This window comes from Neurospora tetrasperma (genome assembly GCF_000213175.1).
Source record: "Neurospora tetrasperma FGSC 2508 unplaced genomic scaffold NEUTE1scaffold_81, whole genome shotgun sequence".
Classification (NCBI taxonomy): domain Eukaryota; kingdom Fungi; phylum Ascomycota; class Sordariomycetes; order Sordariales; family Sordariaceae; genus Neurospora; species Neurospora tetrasperma.
Window position 1 is genome coordinate 6,805,981 of NW_009799179.1, and position 20,167 is coordinate 6,826,147.

A 20,167-nucleotide genomic window follows, 5' to 3' on the forward strand; every position below is an offset into this window, starting at 1 on the left:
GGGGGGGGGGGGGGAGGTTGCGGGTAGTGTTTTGCCTGGAGTACGAAGAAGTGGAGGGAGTTGATTGGGTTGAGGTTTAAACAGGTGTGGGGAGATGACGGAGGACGGTGGGTGAGGGAGCAATGATGGTGTTTTGGACGGGAGGGAAGTGTGGGAGAGGGAGTGAGGTTGGTTTGAGTGAGAGGTGCTGCTACATATCACGATGATCACATGCTCAACAAGTAGAAACAGTATCAAATTCTCTGTCTGACCATCCTACATAGCATCACCAGGGGCAGCTACATCCCCTCTTCCGTCACTCTCCCTATTCACTACCCCTTCTTCCACTCGGGCTTGATAGGTAGTGCGGTGGAGGAGGACGGTTATTTTGCAGGTACATTCAACACCTCATCCCCTCACCCTTCCATCTCCGTGTTCCTAGAAGTTGTGTTCCCAGTGATTTTCTCCTTCTTCATAGAGGAAGTATCCGCTACCATCTTCCGCGCCTCCTGGTTCTGCAGTTCAATATTCGGTGCCTGCGTTTTGCCAGAGGTAAACATCTCCGAAAACCTCCCCCACAGCCCCTTCGGCTCCTTCATCGAAAATTCTTCCACCCATTCCCGAGGAAACCAACCTCTTTTCCTTCCAGATCCACCCCATCTTCCTTCCATGTCCCAGGAGGTGGAAGCGGAAGGTGGAGATTGTGTAGGTGGAAGAAGAGAGGCGGAAGGGGCCGGACCCGGACGCGGAACCACACGGAGATGCACGATAGGATCATCCCCTTCTACCAAATCCGCCAAGTGACAAAGTTCCTTTGAGGACTCAATCAGTTGAACGTGTTTTTTGTAGACTGGCCTTATGTCTTGTAGGGTAGGAAGCAAGAAGCGGTGTTCGAAGAGGGAAGCGCAGAGTAATCGTTTGATTCGTTTTTCGTGCCATTGCAGGCGGTCTGAGGAGGTACATTGGCAGACTAACTTGCCATCCTCATTGGGGGTAAACTGGTCATTGTTACAGCCACAGTCTCGGTTGAGGAGCTCGATGCCTTCGGGCATGGAGACCAGGAAATCTATGAAACGCGGATGGATGGGAACAATGGCGCGGTTGGCGAAGGGGATGAGGTCGGCGTAGTCGTTTTCCTCGTATATGGTCTTGCCATTCCCTGACTTTAAGCTTTTGGGAGGCAAGACTTGGTGATGAGGTTCCATATCCTTCAGCACGACGAAGGGGTATAGGTCCTTGTTGAGTTTGTTGGCTGTTAATTGGCAATTTTGCCAGAGGCGGTCAACTGTTTCTGTTGAGGGGTAGAGAGGCAGTTTGTTCCCCTTAGCCAGAACAACTTCAAGGAGGGACAGGGGCCGATTTTTCAAACGGACCGAGGTGAAACGATAGGAGTGGTTGTGGGCGAGGATAAGGTTGAGATAGTATGAGATGTCGCGGGAGTCGTTGAGTTGGTTGACCCAACAGATTTGAGAAAGCATGGAGCTGTAGAGCCTGAATGATCTTGGTAGATGGACGTCAGCATCAGTTCTGTCCCGGACCAGAAGGGCATCGCGTTCGTGAAGTCTTCCGAGTTCCAATTCTTGATTGTAGCACAAATCATTTTTGCTGTCATAGCATGGAAAACAGGAGGACCAACAAGACGGCACTTCTTCTCCATCTTCATCAAACTTGGTCTGGGAATGACGATCCAAAGCGTCTTGTAACACTTGGTAACACCCGTTGGCTTCCCTCACAATTTCTTCCACCGTCTCTTCCATTCTCTTCTGACGCCATCTCGGGGTCTTCGTGCTGTAACCTTTCTCCAACATGCCGAACCTGTGGCGGCAGATAAGTTTCATGTCATTGCCGTTGATGTCCTGGACACGAAGCATCGGCGCTTCCACGCCAACTGTCATGACTGACCCAGATTTGATGACTTTGCGAGCAAGATGGAAGTCGTGGAAGTCTTTTTCCGGTCTACTCGCTACGATGATTTTGATCGAATTCGTTACGGGCATGGCAGCTGTATTACCCCCGGCTTGTTCTCTGTCTTTGATTTTGTGCCAAGGTTGGATGTTGCGAACTTTCTCAATGAACTTCGTGAAGTGGAAATAGTCCGCGTTGTTATCCTCCCAGGTCTGCGTTCTGAAACCTGATGGTCCATCCAAAAATATGTAAACCGGTCTGAACGAATCCAACCCGGTCAACGCCGCGATGAAGTATTCCTCCAACCACTTGGTTGACCAATGCGAGTTTTCCGTGGGAATAAAGTTGTCCTTCCATGCCTCTCGAGGGATGTAGCTGGGTAGAGGAACATCCACATCGCTCATGCCCAGTAGTTTGTACCACCTTTGCATGAAGATACTATCAAGCACCAATGGCTCTTGCTCGAAGAGTTGGAGAAGCAGATCGTTGAGCATGTACCGATGGGTGTTGTAGAACGGATCTTGTCGGTCTTGGTAGAAGTAGAAGAGTACAATTGGGTCCCGATCTCCTGTATTTCCGATGGGCTTGAGAATAGAACGGTTGCGAAGAACCGTATCAACGATCAGCCTCATCAAAACGCTTTTACCAACACCAGGATGACCAGAAATCCAGAAAAGATTTTTCTGGGCCGTGGCGTTTTCTGTGCTGTTCTCCGGAATCGCTTGAAGCCAGTTTATGAAGACCCTACGTCCATCCTCCGGTTCAGTGCTTCCGTCATTGTCAGTTGCCAGTATCCATCGAAGCGCACCGCTCTTCATACTGGGCTTCCGAATGCGATGATACCGACCGCCTCGCTTGGGGCTGAGTTTCAAGCTGTTCAAAATATGAGATCGAAGAACGCCAATTGGAGGCCGGTACACATAACTTTCCCTAAAATCCCAAAATTTGTCATTGTATCTGGGACGGGACATCCGGATATGAGGTAACAGTCCATCTGGTAACTCGGGCAAAAGGCCGAGGATTTTGTTCGGCTCACGTCTTAGTCCAGCTTCACCATCATCGTGAAGGGCGACTACCAGGTTACACACGTTTTGTTCGATATCCTCATGAGGCAGGTAACCAGAGGTAAAGTGGCTGCAGTTGCAAAGAAAAGCTGCTTCTTGTTCGGAACTGTACGGTGGCGTAGTGTATTAGCATGACATCCATCCGTTCATATCGTAAGCATGAATGCGTACCATATTGTTCGGAGAAAGCTGGGCTCCAGGATCACTTCAAGTATTTTATGCAGTTGCTGCAGTTTTGGCTTCGTCTCTTGCCTAAGTACCGAGAAAAGGGAATCCAGAGTCAGTGTCTTGCAGCGTGGAAAGAAAATTGGTGTTGCCTTACGAATCCGGGTTCCTGGTTCTTACTAAAGACTATTTATGCTGTGTTAGACGTCTCGCTATAGCTATCGCTCGTCTCATGATAAGAGGGGTGCGGTACACCATCCAGGACTTACCTCGTACGTATCCCGTAGTACCATCGAGTATGCAAGTATTTTGCTATGCAACACTTGTATTGACGCTACTTTCGGCGTTGCCTCGTAGACCTTTCGTAGATGGCAAAGAAGGAGATACTCACACATTGTATCAAAAAAGTCGTGGTATTTGGCTGCGGTTTGCTCCTGGGACACTAGGTATGGCTGGAGTTCATCGAACATCTGGACCGTATAGGCTACCTTGATAATCAACTGAAGGGCTGCAAATGCGTCCATTCTTACGGAGTCGCCAGACTCGGGACGGACATTCATACGGAGATCCGTCCAGGCACCCATAGCATGGCCGGTACGATATGGGGAATAATAGCCTGCCATCTCCGTTGGTTCGGGTGAATTTTCCGCTGGCGCGATGATATTGGATTGGGCAGACATCGTGGTAGGAGGCAAGGCCTTGCCAGACTGGAAAATGTTCGTTCGTCAGAGGAATGAATTCGAGCTTGGGCTTCTGCTTTTGTTCTTGTGGATGTCCGAGTCAATCTGCCAAGTATATACGCATGGAAAGGAACTGACCTGCCTCTCTGTCCCTGGTTTTCATGACTGGAACGGGACACCAACCCGGGCGGCTAACTCACAATGATCACGCTCACATTTTTTCTGTGCGAGGCGCGAGTCTTTGTCGAGAAAGGTGAACCAACACCAACCAAGACCGACATAGATGAACCAACATGACTGAATAAACGTCCTTCACAATCCAGCATCTGGTGAAAGAAAATCACGGAATTGTTTCCTGCGTGCCTTCTGTTATTTTTCGCTACATGCCTGCGCTGCCTGTAAAAGCGTTACGATCGATCTTGCCAGTTCCAAGCGCCGGAGGTTATTCCTTCCCCTTCCATATGGCCATGACGCACACTAAGTGGAAAGTCTGGAGAAACCTCGCAGTCCCGTCGTCGATCACTGCGGCACTTATTTCATGTGGATTGAAGTGACGAACTTACTCGAAGAAATGATAGAAAGACGGCGGAGTGATGCGTCTCGCAAACACCCTCGGGAAAAGCACAGTATCCAACCCTAACCCTGTTAAAAATTGGCTGCATACGATTGATGCTGCGAATGCATGATGAACCCACAGTTCACAGACAAGGATACTGCTTGTACAAACGAATGCCAAGATCTGGTGATAGCTTCAACAACATCAGCTTCATCATGTAGCTTATGGAAGATCGCACAACCACACTGCCATTCTTATCAAGTGCTGACGGTAGCACTTGTCTATTTTGAGGTTCTGTAAGGAGGGGAACCGCATTTTGAGGTCATTATAGATGACTCACCATGCACCATCTTCTCGCTTTCACTAGTAGAATATGAGTGAGAAGGGGCAGGAAAAAAAAAAAAAAAAAAAAAAAAAAAGTTGGTTGGGCAGGAACACATCTGAATAAAGAAAGCTCCTTTCGCCTAGGTGCCAGCTACTACTGAATGCGGGACACTGCCGTGCCTGCCCCTGGTGGCGATGTTGGTGGTCGGTTGGCATCGGTACAACAACCACACATGCCGTCAAGCTACCCCCCTGAATCAACTCACTCGCATGCATTTGCCGTTGCAAAGACTTCAACTGCCAATCAACTTTCACTCTTTCTTTCTCAATGCACAAACAACATCGCACAGCCGGAATTTGGATGCCAGTCTACCCAACAGAACAGTTGTCAAGTAGAAACGCCAACTCAGAACCTGCATGTTTTCCTTGGGACCTCGACAAGAAACTGAAGCTGTTTCGAAATCGCAAAGAACCTAAAAGGAGTACAAAGACCAGAAAGACCGATCCGCTGCGAGGTAAAACCTCGTTCGAACCCCATATCTCATCATCCCATGTTAGACTCCAGTTTTCATATCAAACCCACCCTCCCTAATCCATACTAACCTAATGTTATCTGGGAAAGTAGCTTCTCAACTTATTTCACTACAAGTTCCATGGGTTCCTTACCCGAGATATTTGGTTGCCTTAGCATCGGGAGGACGACACAAGATTTGCCTGCCAGTTTCCATGATAGGTACAATTATTATGTAATGATGCCGAAGACTGGAACAACGTGACTACCAAATCGTTTGACTCGATACCTTCAACGACACTCCTATGTAGAGCCTACAAACGGTTCTTGGCATACTTTTCTTTTGCCCTTTGTTCCATCTTCCACTTGTTCATGTGTATCTTATTCATTCTTCGAGGTCTGATCTCGGGATATTCTTATTCCGACGAAACCAACGCCGAGACTGTAATGCCCATGCCGCTAAGGGGAAAACGCGTCCCCTGAAATCTTGCAGACAGATGACAACTTCTGATGTTTTGAGAAACACGACCCAAGGGAAACAAACTCAGGAGAGTTCCCAGACAAGATGCCATCCATTATCAACTTATGTTAGACGCATATCAAACACAACCCCCCTGGTCCATGCTGAAGCTGGAGTAATCTGGGACAACATCTTCTTATTTTATGCCATGATCCATGAGTTTCTGACCCGAAATAGGGCTGTCCTGGCATTCAGAGGCCGGGCGTGCTTTCCCAATCCGATGTTGTAGGCAACGATCCTGAAAATAAGCACAATGGGGACCTGGTGTTAGTTGGTCCGGGGTTTGAAGGACACTCGCCTAGAATGGCATGCAGCACGTGTCTCACATTGAGCTCGCAACCAGTTCTTTGTTTTTGTTTGCTGTTTTTGCTCCAGTCGGGTGTAGTTTGAAGTATAATCGGGATAGTGATGCTCCAACGAAAAGCTGGAGGAAAAGCAAGACGTCGACGCTACCGTAGATGCCCGCGCGGTCAAGAAACCATCCCATGTCGAGACAGACCGATAATTCCTAACATTATAAGCTGTTCTTGTCCACTCAACAAGCGCATACGACTATCGATGGTAGAAAACTTGTGATCCCGTCCGCTCTTTCATAGTTGTCTCGTATCGTTTGCCTGGTACCTAGTGCTGCGTCGGTTCTTTGCGAATGAATTTCGATAACATTGAGAAGGGGAAGCAACTTTACCCTGACAATGGATCACAAGGATCATTGCGGTTATATTCGTTTCGACGTACACTTGGTAGGTATTTGACCGAGTTACCGGCTACATACCGCCGGGTTTGGATGCCGGCAATTAGCTTCCAAGACGTTGATGACACTTGGTGTAGTAGAGTTTCATCCAACCTCGCTACACTAGAGTGTGTTACTATAATCTTTACCCCTGGAGTTGCAACCGCCCCTTGTGCTAAACCCTACTTGTCATGCGCCAAGCCAATTGAGTGCCGGATTTGCAGACCCATACTTGAACTATGAACTGCTAATTACAATAGTAATGGCCCGATTTTTGCATTAACAGGGGCCAAGCTTTGGTGGGCGCGACCACTTATACCCCTGTATCGGGGCTCAGCGACCCACTTCGGTCCGTCCACAGTCCTTCAGTAGCCCTAAACTCTTACATACTTTGGGTCTATGCTGGATCCCTCTTTTACAAACAACACCCTACTTATTACAAGAAAACTCGCTGCCTGAATTGAATTGCATGAACAGGGGTAGAGTCTAGAGTTCCCTTAACCCGAGAGATTGGAACTAATTCTCCGTAGCTATGTAAACGAATGCCCATTGGCGTTGTACTAATGAAGCTTATCTCTCGAGGCGTGCAAGTTGATGCGCCCCACACACTCCCAGCAGTAGGTACTTGACAGTTTGGATGTCAGCTAGGGAAAAACTACGATGGCACTGGTAGACGCTACCAGGGCTGGAGCATTGTAGTGTAGATACGTACCTTCCCGTCGTGCTTCAGCTGTGTCCTGCACGTAAGGCGGACCAGGGGCACCTTGTGGTCTCTTCATTCCTGCCGCGCTAAAATCACTTTAGCTTCAGTTGTGTCAGTAGCTCCAGGGTTCTGACTAGCTAACGGCGTGTATCTAGGCTCGCACTGACTACACGGGTACAGTATCAACCGTTGAAAGTGCAAACAATCAATATAGGCCGTTAGACTCTGCACTTTGTGGGTGTTGGGTATTCGGCACGCAGACTGTGTAAACGGCTTCCCAGAAAATGGAACTTCAAAGCCCCGGTAGCCGGGCAGCCGGCTGCCGGGTATAAATATCATGCCACCAAAACTAGACCCCTGCGCAAGTGCAAATCCGGGCCAAAGTCTGTGGGGGTCAGTGTTGCGTGACAGTGGGCTCGCTCGCTGTCTGTCGGCATTAAGCAAGGAAGAACTCCAAGATTTCTTCCACCCCGGCACGGGCCCTCCGCTTCCGCGGTCACGTCTTTAGACCTGACCCTTGCCAGGAACAGCGCAAGTTCTTCCACACACTTTTCATACCAGTCAGATGGTAGCCCATCATCATCATTCCCAAGCCAAGTCAGGAACAGCGAGATCGACTATACAGTACACATCAGAGAGGCACAGTAGCGAAGCCCACTAGCGCGAGAGTATTCGAAGGAACTTTAACGAATTCTCACTACCGGTTCAGGCGTTGAAAGCTCACCTCCTCGAGCACATACAGCCAAGACCGACCGGAGAAGACTCTCCTGGGTTGTCATTACCTAGTAGAAACCCAAAGGTGCAGCACCGTAGGTTCCAGCTCTCTCGCGTCGGGTATTATCCGTACAAATGTAACCAAGGGAATGCTAGCGAATGCCGAAGCCTTGTGGTGTAGTGTAAATAGTCCCCCCAGCGGGCGAAGTGGCACTAGTTTTTTCCCTCCCCTCCCCCTCCTCCTGATCGTCGAGTTTTCTTCCCACGCGTAATTTCTCCTAGAGGTAATTTCCGATTGGCAAAAACACTATACCTCAACCAGTACTAACTTAGCTGCTTGAAGTATGTTTTGCTTGCTCAAGTAAGTTGATGGTTCAAACATTAAGATCGCGGCTGTCTGGCACACTCTAATCTTGGCATTGCGACCTCCATACAGATTCAGGGGTGGGTAGGCAGAGTGTAGACAGAAGTAAAGTTTACAAAGAGGCTGGTATCCGTCCATTGCATGTCTGGAGTCTTTGGCAATGTGTGTCAGCAAAGGTCCAGAACGCGAAAATAGATACACATCGATACTCGCCCAACACTCTTGTTTCGTCTCGACGCCTCAGACCGGTTTACCGTGAGAATCGGGAGAATCACACGCCGCACTCAACATGGTGCTCTATGAGGACCGCGGACCGAACGTAGCCGCGGCTGTCATCACGATGGTAAGTCGTCCAACATCCTCTTCCATTTCCGCGACGCTTCTATCAAGTTGTCACTTCGTATCACCGGGCTGACTTTGTCTCATAGTAAGTCAGAAACAGGGTGTCTCTTATTCCCGCAGTATCTATCTTCTGGATGATACCTACCTACCCTCCCCTTCCTTGCGATGGACGCCCATATCATCAGCGTCACTTTTACCCTAATATCTACCTACCTACCATCCGTATCCGGCAACATCTTTTCTAGAAGCATGCCACAGTTGGGAATTCTCAGCATGCTTACTTTAGTTTTTCTTTAATCAGATGTATTCTCGGCTACATCACCTACGTTCTCCGAGTCTACACCCGATTACGATATGCAGCATGGGGTATAGAGGACTGGTGCATGACCGCGGCACTACCTTGCTTTACCGTGCTTTCGATAGGTTGTATTGCTTGCGGCTTCACAGGTATTGGCGCCACAAATGCAACCCTGGCACTGCCGGAGAACCAAAAGTACCATGAAATAGGACTATTCGTGAGTGAACCCCCCCTACCTCCAACAGCACCGTTCCCGACTTGGAAGAAGGATAGACGGCTGACTACGTGATGTGGGAGATTAGTGGTTCTTCATGTTTGAGGTTTTTTACTGCGTCAACATCATTCCTGTCAAGCTGTCCATTAGTCTGGCGCTCATTCGAATCGCCGAGGTTCGTCCCATACAATCCGAAACATCTCGGCTGCTCGTAGAGATACTAACGAGGTGGTGTGAACAGAACCGAAAAGGTTTTATTTACGTGCAATACGGTGTCATGACAATGTTCACCATTATGAACATGATTGCGGGTCAGTAGTACTTCTAGCCGCCCTTTTCAGTGTCGGCTATTATACTCGACGTCGGGGGATTTTTTTTTTGGCTGACAACGCGACACTCGTGTCACCACAGGCTTCTACATCATCTTCCAATGCAATCCAGTCAGCGCGGCCTGGGATACAGATGCCCAACAGGATGGGGCGAAGTGTAAACCCGCGGAGTACTTGGCGGACATTTACTGTGAGTCGCGTGCAGAAAAGACAGGAAGAGATATCGATTTCCTACCTATATGTACTTACCACGGATGCGTTCACCAGATGCCACAACTGCGGTCAACATCTTTACAGACTGGGTCACTGCTTTTATGCCCATCCCGCTGCTCTGGAACGTTCAGCTGAACCGAAACACCAAGATTTCTGTTATTTGCGTGCTGGGCCTGGGCTTCTTTGCCTCCATATCGGCCTGTGTCCGGCTCAAATATACCGTCAACCTCACAGCCCAAGAGAACTACCTCTGTACGTCCAGTTGAAGTGGATACTTGACCGCAGGACCATACTAACAGCCGATTGATTGTTTCAGATGCACTTGCTGATATTGTGATTTGGGGTTATGCCGAAAGTATGTTTTGACCGATGATTCCATCAATTTTTTTTCTGCTGTAATGCTAACTTTTTTATTTCTTCCACCAGACGGCATGGGACTAATTGTAGGCTGCTTGATGACACTGCGCCCACTCCTTCGCGAGGTGTTGAGGTTGGGCGGCGACACTTCCCACAAACAGAGCAATGGCACAAGCGGTGCCGGCTACGGTTTCGGCACCAGGGGCACGCAGCGCCGCACCCAAAATGAGCCCGATGACGACTACGAGCAGCCTAGCGATAGTAGGGGGCATGTTTCCTCCTCAAACGGCTACGGAAACGGCATAATCTTGACCGAGATCTCCGCGGGAGAACGCCAAGAAGACGACTACTCCAGCTTCGAGACGGAAAGTCAAAAGAAGATACTGATTACGGATGACGAGGCACCTGGAGGCATCATGGTAACTCGACATGTCAAGCTATCCCGCAATGATTAGGATAGATGGAATGGGCATGGAGGACGGGAGGCTGTTTTATTTGGAAGATTTGTGATTTGTTTGGGACTATTATAAGGCACAGCGTTAATAGAGATATCTTAGGTTCAACATGGGTGAATAATACCACTCCTTTTTCTTCTCTTCAGACTTGATTCAACGAAAGAAGAGTTTGACGTGGTTAAACCGCTTAATCATTTGGTACTTGTGGTTGCGACTAGTCGAACAGGGGCTTGTATCTCTACCAACCGATCGATGGCTTAGTTCTGTTGCCAGAGTGGCTGTGCCATTCTTGACGGCACTCGTCGCCAGCCAAGTAGAAAACCACCAAGTTTCAGTGTTACTCTTCCCAAAGCAACATGAAAGCATCTGTTGGCGGGGAGGGGAAGGATGAGATTGTTACTGCATCATAGGTACCATTGCTACGCTATGCAGGTACCGTGTGGGTTAACATTTGTGCAGGGGCATGGTGGGGTCTCAGCTGAATGGTAGCGTGGAGTTATTAAGTTGACGGGGATTTAAAAGCACCATTTGTTTTTCAAGATTGGGGAGGTCATTCTCAGCTTGGAATGGCAGCATTGAGAACACCAAGGGAGGGACGCAAGTAGTGCATCTGGAAGGGACTTGACGAGCAAATCTGTTTTTTTCTTTTCGCAAGGACCGAACAATGCACTGATGCGCGTTGTTCATAGTGTAGCATCGAGGACAGGCCCATCCGGGATCTCTTTGCCAGGGAAATGGTCCGTCATACATGACGATTGAAAGCAGCCCAAAATTTCCGATGGAATGCTCATGTCGAATATAGCCTTGGAAATGATGGCAGCTCATTCGGTCCAAGTAAATCAAAATGAGAATAGAGGGCGCATATGGAAGCCGATGTCCGTGGGGACCGGTTTGGCGAGAAGGAAATAGATTACGTGCAGCCTGTAGCAAGTGTAGATCTTTTCTGGTCTGAGATGTGTAGCTCGCGTGGCATTCTACGCTGGAACGGTCGGACGGGAAGCTGAGTGACGTTCTCTTTCTCTCTCTCTCTTTTTTTTTTTTCCCTTCCTTTCTTTTCCTTCAGGTCAATTATCAACGATGCAGGGATGGAAGTACGTCTGTCTCTTTTCCGGGGAAGTCATCATCCCCTGCTTGAGGTCCATTGGAAAGAAGGTTTGAGATCTTACCTATCTGAATCGACTCTGCATCCCGTCTGCAGCTTCAGGGGAAGAGAGGCCAGCAAACTGAGATTGACAAGCGGGAAATAGTAAACAGCGACATGGTCGGTTGGGCCGATGGGAGAAATCAGAACGCAAGTTGCATCCTGGTATTTTTGTGGGAAAACCTTCGTTTATGTCGTATCGTGGCAAGGCTACTGGTGTACTGGGGCAACACCCACATCCCGTCACATCATTGCAGGGCAGCGATACTTCTTTCTGCAATCTGCAAGCCCACGGCACGTACCTGCGTCAATGAAGGGGGCATTGGTCCCGGGGAGCAGTAGGAAGGATTCGGGGAACTAAGTACTTTGCACCAAAGTACACTACTAGTGTAGTTCCGCCTGGAAGCGCCTAGTAACTTGAGGTATACTTCCACTTACTATGGAGGAGGCTGTCTCGTTGTGGTTGACCTTCGTCACTCCAGCTTCGAATTACTCGAATGCGCGTTGAACCTTCAAATTGGGGCTTTTGTCTCGAGGCACTGTCATAACCCACCGGTACTAATGACATAACCTGGCCTCTTTTCCCGAGTTTAATTGCGCCTCGAATCAGCCATGGTCCTCAGCCGTGTCTCGAGTGTGCGATTCGAGGATGGTTGTAGCAGGCTTCATTCAATTGTGATGTGTCGGAGGAACAGCGGCCAGCCATGTGATAACAGCACCCCAACCAAAACCTGATTGATTGATGTGGCCCCAGCAGGCCCACGCAAGGAAACCACGCCGTAGCTCGTAGGAGATGGATGTGCTTCCGATGCCCACTCAGTAGGCCGTGGATCGGATCCCATGGGGGACCTGATAGGTCAAATGGGCCTCACAGCAAACAATTCTGAAGTGATCTGCATGTGCGAGAGGGCAATCGCAGTAAGTCGACACGAAAAAAGGCCGAGGAAAGGTCGAGATCGATGGGGTTGTGATGAGGTGGTGATGGGAGGGTTAATATCAAGCGGAGAAGATGCCGTTAGCGTTCAGGGCCTGGGTATGAGTGCGGATGCGAAATATCTGCTGCTACCCCACGACACCACAACCTTGTCTTGTCACGGCCTCACGAGATGCGCTGGGCATCACGGTGTAACGACTCTCATTATTGCTCGAGGTGCCATGATGTCTGCCGGTGTCCCATCACCCATCTCCCCAAATCATTGTTGTACACTAGAAAAGCAAAGAAATAAAATCTGCAAACGCCCGTCGTTGACCAGTGATCACACGGGGGCAAAGGTAGTTGTCGTGTAAGGAAACCCCACGTGCTAAAGATCCCTTGTCTGGTCGTGGAGCCTTGCTAGCATGCCCCTGGGAGACGTGAATGGGCCGGGCCCAAAGCAGTCCTCCCAATCGGCTCAGCTTCATTAATCCCAGAGTCGAATTAGTTGGGATGGAATTGCAGGAGAGGACAGGAGTCCGGTGATGGTTCCCATCGTCAAATTGCATGTTCGCGACTAACAATGGCAATGAATCTACTTGTTGGATAGAGCCCGAGAGCGTACCATGGAACTCAGAGCCCGAATCTACAAGCCAGCACTCTAGGACTGTGTGCCATGGGAGGAAGGTGGTTACCTAGGTAGGTAGGTTGCAGATGGAAACAGAAAAAGAAATGGCGACGAACAACCCTGGGTCTCAGTTGTCACCTTCTGGAGGTTAACTTAAACTACTCATCTTTCTTCAGAGCCCTGGGTGTCTTGGGTTCTGCTCATCTCGAGCTGCCCGTCCAGGTTTCTCCTCTTCCCCACGAACTCGGGGTCTTGCTTGTCGTCGTGCCCTTCCTTTGCTTTCTCTCATTATCCTCCAGTTTCAACCTGAACCCTGGGCCAGGCAATGAATGAGACCCTGACGCTAACGCACCCAATACTGAAAACCCCTGAGTGCAGAGCGACGATTGGACAATCATTGTTTTCGTCGCTGTCCTACCAGACGTCTTCATTAAGCTTTCCCGTGCTTGCATCCACCTGCATCCTCTGGTATTCTCTAGATTGACAGCATCTGATTGGAGGCTCTCCATCTCCGCCGCTGGGGAAAGTATTGCGTCCCAGTCACAATCACAGCGACCTCGCAACATTGTAGTGTACACCAACTACACCCGGCCTCAGCCTTTACCTGGACTTACCGCCCCGCGCTTTTCACGCACAGGGAACGGGACTGCATACGTCGTGTGTGCCACAGGGCAACGGCAACTCAGCCAGGCCTTGAGATTCCCGCTAGGTTGAAAGGTCCAAAGCTGGAGGGTCTGGGCATGAACTTCGCTTAGAGTAGGGCACCCGACAGCCGACCCTTTCCCGTCTTTTAGTCAGTCTTTCTGCTCACTTCGACCTCTTGCATACTCAACCTCACGAGAACGTTCGCTGTTTTTCATGCTTGTCGTCCATCATCAACAACAGTCGCCAACCTCCATAATCCAAAAAAGGTCCACCATACACACCGTGCTCCCCTGCTACGTCGGTACTTCCCGCATCCGTGGACACTCAGAACACCAACAAGCCAACCACTGCCCAGACACTTCAGCGCCGTCCGATCTTTTTGCGCTGTCCCCTCCACACCTTCACAACTGCACTCCACGGTCTTCCATACTGGCATCATCCGTTTGGCGACACTCACCGACCACGAAAAGCAATCGACTACAACCCAGACTGCGGGACGCAACCGATTCGTTTCCTTGTGAAGCACGATTCACTTCGACGACCACGAAGCCACTCAATCCGTGTTATTTCGAGCCGTATCAGCCCACGTTTCTTGCCGTCTCCATCCTCTGTCTTCGAATAGGGAGTCTTGCGAAATATTAGTCGGCACATCTTCCGCCGCCGTTCGGTCGACCACGTTGCCACACCTCCTTTTCGTGGCGGCTGCAGAACTCTGAAAGAAACTGTCGCAGATCATCGGCGCCATTTCTGCGCTATCCTACGATCCTTCGACCCGCCCCTTCCTTCGTAAGTAACCAGACACATTTTACCGCCTGCACATGTCTCGGTCGGGGTTGCCAAGTGGGATGAACAAGCCCGTGCGGTGTGCCTGAGCTTCCTTGAGAGTCGACGTACTACCTGATACCTTCAACTGCGGTTAGGTGACTCCACAGCGTACACCATTGGCATGTTTGTTTCGTTTCGATTTCCGCCTTCCGCAATGTCTAAACACCGGGGCTCCAAGTTCCTCAAAAGCCCCAGCTGCATGGCACTAACAATGTGTTCCTGTGTCTAGGCTCAAGTCCGGTCCATATCCTATGAATTTCTGCTTGGATCCCACCGAGCACCGTTTCATAATAACAAAGTCCGACCCAACGCTTCGGTCCACGGCACAACCGGTGCCGGTGTAGACGTATCACGTACCTGGCCCAGTGCTTTGTACTCGAGTTTTCCGCTCGGCTAAGCTGGTGGTACACGTAACTAGAACCCACTTGATGGACATCGTCAAGCTTCCGGTCGATTTGCGGCGATAAAACCAACCAGACAACGAGAGCCCCATCGCTAAAAGTGGCTTGTGCAGGATTTGCAACTCACCCCTGCTGAATATATTCACACCTCACAATGTCTAGCACAGTACCAAAGCCGGCCCGGCTATCAAGCGGGCCACCCAACTCCGCTGGCCCTGCGCTTTCTATGGGCAAGACGCGGAGATCCATAGGCGGACTATCCGTTTCAACCAACACTGCGATGCCATCAACACCCAAATCTGGTGTTCTTCGAACCCCATCAAGCGCTTCCAACTTCCGCAACTCTACAGCATCACCAGCAACTGGCGGAGGCCTTCCCCAGCCGCGCGCTGTTTCTTCCATCAACGCTTCATCCAAAACACTGAGGAAATCCGTCAGCATAAACTCGTTTCCGCAACCACCACGCGGCGAAGGGCGACTTACCAGCTTACCGCCTAGTCCGCTCTCTGCCGTTGCCTCGTCGCGAAAATCAAAGACACCGACAACACCGACCTACCAATTCTCCGGTAGCACGGGGAGCCTCGTTAACGGGAGCGGTGACGGCCGGACGGCTGCCCGGTCTAGAAACTCGGATGGCTTGATCAGCATCGCATCACCACCCCAGAGCCGCAGTTCATCCGCACAAGATTCATACTCGACCTCAGCCACGCAATACGAAGACATGGAGGCAACGCAATCTCGACCAGATACCTCTGCAGGAAGCAAAAGCAAGCGCGAATCAAAGACCGAAACAAAAGGCAATGTCGTCGTGAGCGTAAGAGTACGGCCAGATGCTTCTGGGAATGAGCACACCACAGACGGGGAGTGGATGGTGGACGGGAGGAGGTCGCTCATCTCGTACAACGGCAAGGAGGGAGGCGACTATTATTATGGTGAGTGCGCCGGGAAAAAGGACGCAGAAAACAGAGGCTGATCATAAAGCAGATAACGTTTTTACGACCCACGACGACAATTCAAAAGTCTACGACCACAGTGCCAAGCGCTTGGTCAGACGAGTTATGGAGGGATACCACGGCACAGTCTTTGCATACGGTATGACGGGTACAGGAAAGACATTTTCGATGCAGGGCACAGCCTCTTCGCCAGGCGTGATACCGTTGGCTATAACCGACATCTTCTCATACATTCGCGAAACGCCGTCGAGAGAGTTCCTGCTCCGGGTCAGCTACCTGGAGATCTACAACGAGAGGATCCACGATTTACTGAGTATGGCAACGGGGGGTAATGGTCCTGGCGCCCCGGCACAAGAGGAGATCAAGCTGCGAGAAGACAGCAAGCGGGGTGTTTATGCGACGCCTCTCAAGGAAGAAATCGTCCAGAGTCCGACGCAGCTCCTGCGTGTGATTGCACGAGGTGATCAAGCTCGCCGGGTCGCAAGTACGCAGTTCAACGCCAGGAGTTCACGCAGTCACGCAGTCGTTCAGATTGTGGTGGAGAGTAGGGAGCGTGTGCCCGCGGGAGATAGCTCGGGAGGGAGTAAGCGACAGGGTCTGCTGCCAGGTGGCGTGCGAGTTTCGACCTTAAGCTTGATCGATTTGGCGGGGTCAGAAAAGGCGGCTGACACAAAGGAGAGACGTCAAGAGGGTTCACACATCAACAAGAGTTTGTTGACCCTTGGAACGGTCATCGCCAAGCTTTCCGAGAACAAGGACAAGGACGACAAACATTTACCTTACCGCGACAGCAAACTGACACGATTATTGCAAGGTGCGCTGTCAGGAAACTCGCTTGTGAGCATTCTTTGCACTATTCAGTGCGGCGCTGGCGGAAGTACCGCAGGAAGCACTCACATCAACGAGACACTTAACACACTGAAATTTGCGTCTCGAGCGAAAAATAGCATTGTCAGTCGCGCCAAACGTGCTGATGAAGCTCTCGGAGCCGGAGGTGATGGCAATGCTAGGGTCTTGCTGGAACGCTATCGGATGGAGATCGCTGAACTGCGAAAGGAATTAGAAAAGCAGGCAAAGGCCAACAATCAAAAGGAAGCCGACGAGGAGATGGAGCGTGATGCGAAGGAAGAACTGGCACGAGAGCTGGAAATGGAGCAACGCCACGAAGAACAAATGCTGGAAATGCAGCTGGCTCGAACTGCCTTGAAAGAGAGGATCGACCATTTGAACCGGCTCATTCTCAGCTCAAAGTCGATAGGAGTCAACGCTAACGGATCACTCAGCTCCTATTCGCTCAACACATTCAACAACCGGTTCTCTGTAGGGTCGGTAAGATCCGTTATGACCGCCTCTAACGCAGGCAGGCCATTCTTGGAGAGGTCTACATTTATGGCATCATCTTCCTCAACGATTGGCCGGAGATCTTTCGAAAAGCGGTCGTCTAGTACCGGGCCAGAAGTACCTCTAACGGAGGCCGAAGACGAGGACAGCATAGGGGACTTTGGAGATGGGACAGCCTCGCTTGCGGCTCAGAATCGCGCGTTGCAGGCAGATCTGGCGGACAAGAACCGATATATCCAAACGCTGGAAAAGCGACTTCTTCAGGCTCGCCGCGCAAGCTCATCGCGCACCTCGCTCGGGATCACCCCAGGGAATAAGATACTGGTGGGAGAGGACCATAGCGTTTCGACCTTGCTTAGGGAAAAGGATGCAGAGATTATTGAGCTTCGGGCCCGGTTAGAGGACAAGGACAGAATGTTGGCGGCATTGCGGAGCGCGGCGAGATCAAGGGACAACGCGGACCGCGTCGAGTCGAGGACTAGCAATCGCAACTCGCGGGTCTTTTCCGATGATGGCAACTACAGCCTTGCCAACACCCCCGGCCACACCACGCTCAGCAGCCCAACCGGTTCCACGCCGACGTTGAGTAAGCAGGTGTCGCTCATGAACAGCACCAAGACACGGACAAAGAGTGTGGATGAGATGAGCAAGATGCTGGACGACATGATCCAGGATCGCGTCGAATCTGGTCAGCTCATTCGTGGGAATAGGGGAAGCATTAGGGTCGCGCCCACGCCCGCTCCCACGATGCCGCCGCCGCCGCCGCCAGGCCCGATCCACAGTGAACACAGAGAGCCAATCCGGCTTTCACAGCGAACGCCATCGAGGACACCATCCCCGCCGACCCAAATGAACGAACCGCCTATCAAACTGCAGTTGCTATCGAAACTTAGGACGTCGTATGTTGCCGAGTCTCAAGGGCCAGTCATCATGGAGGTGTAGATGACGAGGGCTCACTTCCATTCGCGGGCATGATGTCCTTGTATTGTTTCTGTTTTAACCCGCATCTCGTGTGTGTGGATGCGATTGATTTGCGCCAAATGATGATCTTATACCCGAGTTGTTTTTTTTTCTTTTTGTTTCATACTTGCTCCTGCGGTCATTTGCTTATTATAGATAAGCTCCCTCTTGAAGGAACCCCCCCTCTTGGGATTGGAGTTTTCTGGTTATGAAGAGATGAACAAGTTGGTTGGTTGGTTGGTTGGTTGTCGAATGGGTTTTGGTTTATTGCTGCCGAAGCCGGAAGAAAGGCGCTGTATCATATCTGTTCTTCTATTTTCTCCTACGTCCTTCACATGTTTGTGTAGGATGTATCTGTATCTCTTTTTCTTGCTATTTATTTACTCTCTTTGATCGTCAAGCTCGGATCACGGTGGGGAGAGGGAAGAGGAGGTTTTTTTCATGACCAAGACAAGCGGAATCTGGAACGGGTTTTAGACGATGAATAGGAAGGGAGCAAGAGAGGGTAAAATCATACATAACAGCATATGGCTATGAAAATGCTATACAGTTGATCCAGGCGCAAGCAGGAGGGAGACTTCGGACACCGGGAATGGGACAACAGGAAAGGAAGAGGAAAGATAAGATACCGATATGATTACAACCAAAACGTACAAGCGGGTTATAAACGCGGTATATCGTCAATTATGACGGATCTAGTGTGAATGGTTCCTCGGTCCATCCAGGTTGCTTACCAGGTTTTCGCTGTTAACATAACTTTGTGGAACTTTCAACGTGTAAAAAGTGGCCAAACTGCAATAATGACATCGATTAAAGCTCGCTTATATTCTGACCTTACGGGTTACCGTTTTTTCTCATCCGATACCCGTTTCTCTGAAGCTGATCGTATTACACTGTTTGATAGTTTCCAAGAAACCCTACGACGAGCATTAAACTATCTAAAAGATTGGTCAAGGCCAGACTGATGTACCCGGCGCTACAAAGTATGTCTAACTGAGTGATTTTAAGTGGAAGCATATCGAGTGAGAGATAGCCATATCAGATAGATTGCCTGGGTGATGTGAGGTTCTTCCCCGTAGATAGTGGCTAAGATGCTATTCTGGGACCAGCATGAAAAGGATGTAAGCATAAAAGTAACTGATCCCAGGTACAGCTATTACCAGAATTCATCGGAGTTGGTAAATACTCTAATAGAACACGGGATGCTAAACTCGGGAACCGGGGCGCAATATCTTGAGGGCCGAAGATATAGCATGAAGCGCGATTGGTTCCTGATACGACTCTTGCCCAAAGCGACCGACGGGAATCTTCAATCACGGGTTGCTTGCACTTGCTCATTCGAATATATTCACCTTTGGCGCACCTTTAGTCGTCGGTGATTCTTGGCAAGTAAGTATCTACCCATATATACGACGTGTGGAGTGTTAGTAGTGTATCAATCCCAAACTCCCGTTGTGTTCCACGACCGCGTCCACTGCATGAGACGAGGTGAGGCAAGGGCGAAGCCGCTCGGGTGAAGCAAAGGTTGGTAGGAAGGATTACTTGCATGCGGCACTTGAGCTTGCGGTGCATACACCCTGCATGCACCATTCAATCCCACAATCCAGTCAATTTCTCTTGCGCATTCACACAAGTCGAAGTCGAAGCGATCGATAGGATCAGAATATGATACATGCCTGTATTTTCTTGGGTACACTACTGCAACACTATTTGATACACACAGAAAGTGCCGAATCGCTTTGGTTTGGCCGAACGATTTGCTCTGTGGTTTCATCATCACCATTGGCGCCGTCTGGCCCGAGGGAATGGGACTCTCGTATATGTAGATGGTGATGAGTACCAAGAAGCCGGCAAGTGGTCTACCGATGTCCGTTTCTGGTGGTATCATTCCTACGTTGCTCATGTCAGATGCAAATGAGATTCGGAGTCGAGATTGA

At 50.1% G+C, this 20,167-nt stretch overlaps 3 protein-coding genes across 3 annotated transcripts; 2 read left to right on the forward strand and 1 right to left on the reverse strand.

The window, feature by feature from the left end:
• Window positions 1–395: 395 nt before the first annotated feature.
• On the reverse strand, window positions 396–3,793 carry NEUTE1DRAFT_105978 (uncharacterized protein; the record flags this gene model as incomplete). Its single annotated transcript, XM_009858353.1, has 4 exons — window positions 396–2,413; window positions 2,921–3,054; window positions 3,120–3,175; window positions 3,383–3,793. 4 exons carry the CDS (start codon window positions 3,791–3,793, stop codon window positions 396–398), a joined length of 2,619 nt encoding a protein of 872 aa, XP_009856655.1.
• Window positions 3,794–8,504: 4,711 nt separating this feature from the next.
• NEUTE1DRAFT_133533 (uncharacterized protein) lies at window positions 8,505–10,563 on the forward strand (the record flags this gene model as incomplete). The annotated part of the gene is made up of 9 exons (XM_009858354.1): window positions 8,505–8,558; window positions 8,606–8,642; window positions 9,005–9,072; window positions 9,158–9,244; window positions 9,311–9,380; window positions 9,481–9,588; window positions 9,666–9,863; window positions 9,928–9,966; window positions 10,038–10,563. 9 exons carry the CDS (start codon window positions 8,505–8,507, stop codon window positions 10,421–10,423), a joined length of 1,047 nt encoding a protein of 348 aa, XP_009856656.1.
• A 4,567-nt stretch (window positions 10,564–15,130) lies between these two features.
• Window positions 15,131–18,212, forward strand: NEUTE1DRAFT_91948 (uncharacterized protein; the record flags this gene model as incomplete). The annotated part of the gene is made up of 2 exons (XM_009858355.1): window positions 15,131–15,908; window positions 15,958–18,212. 2 exons carry the CDS (start codon window positions 15,131–15,133, stop codon window positions 18,210–18,212), a joined length of 3,033 nt encoding a protein of 1,010 aa, XP_009856657.1.
• Between the last annotated feature and the right edge of the window lie 1,955 nt (window positions 18,213–20,167).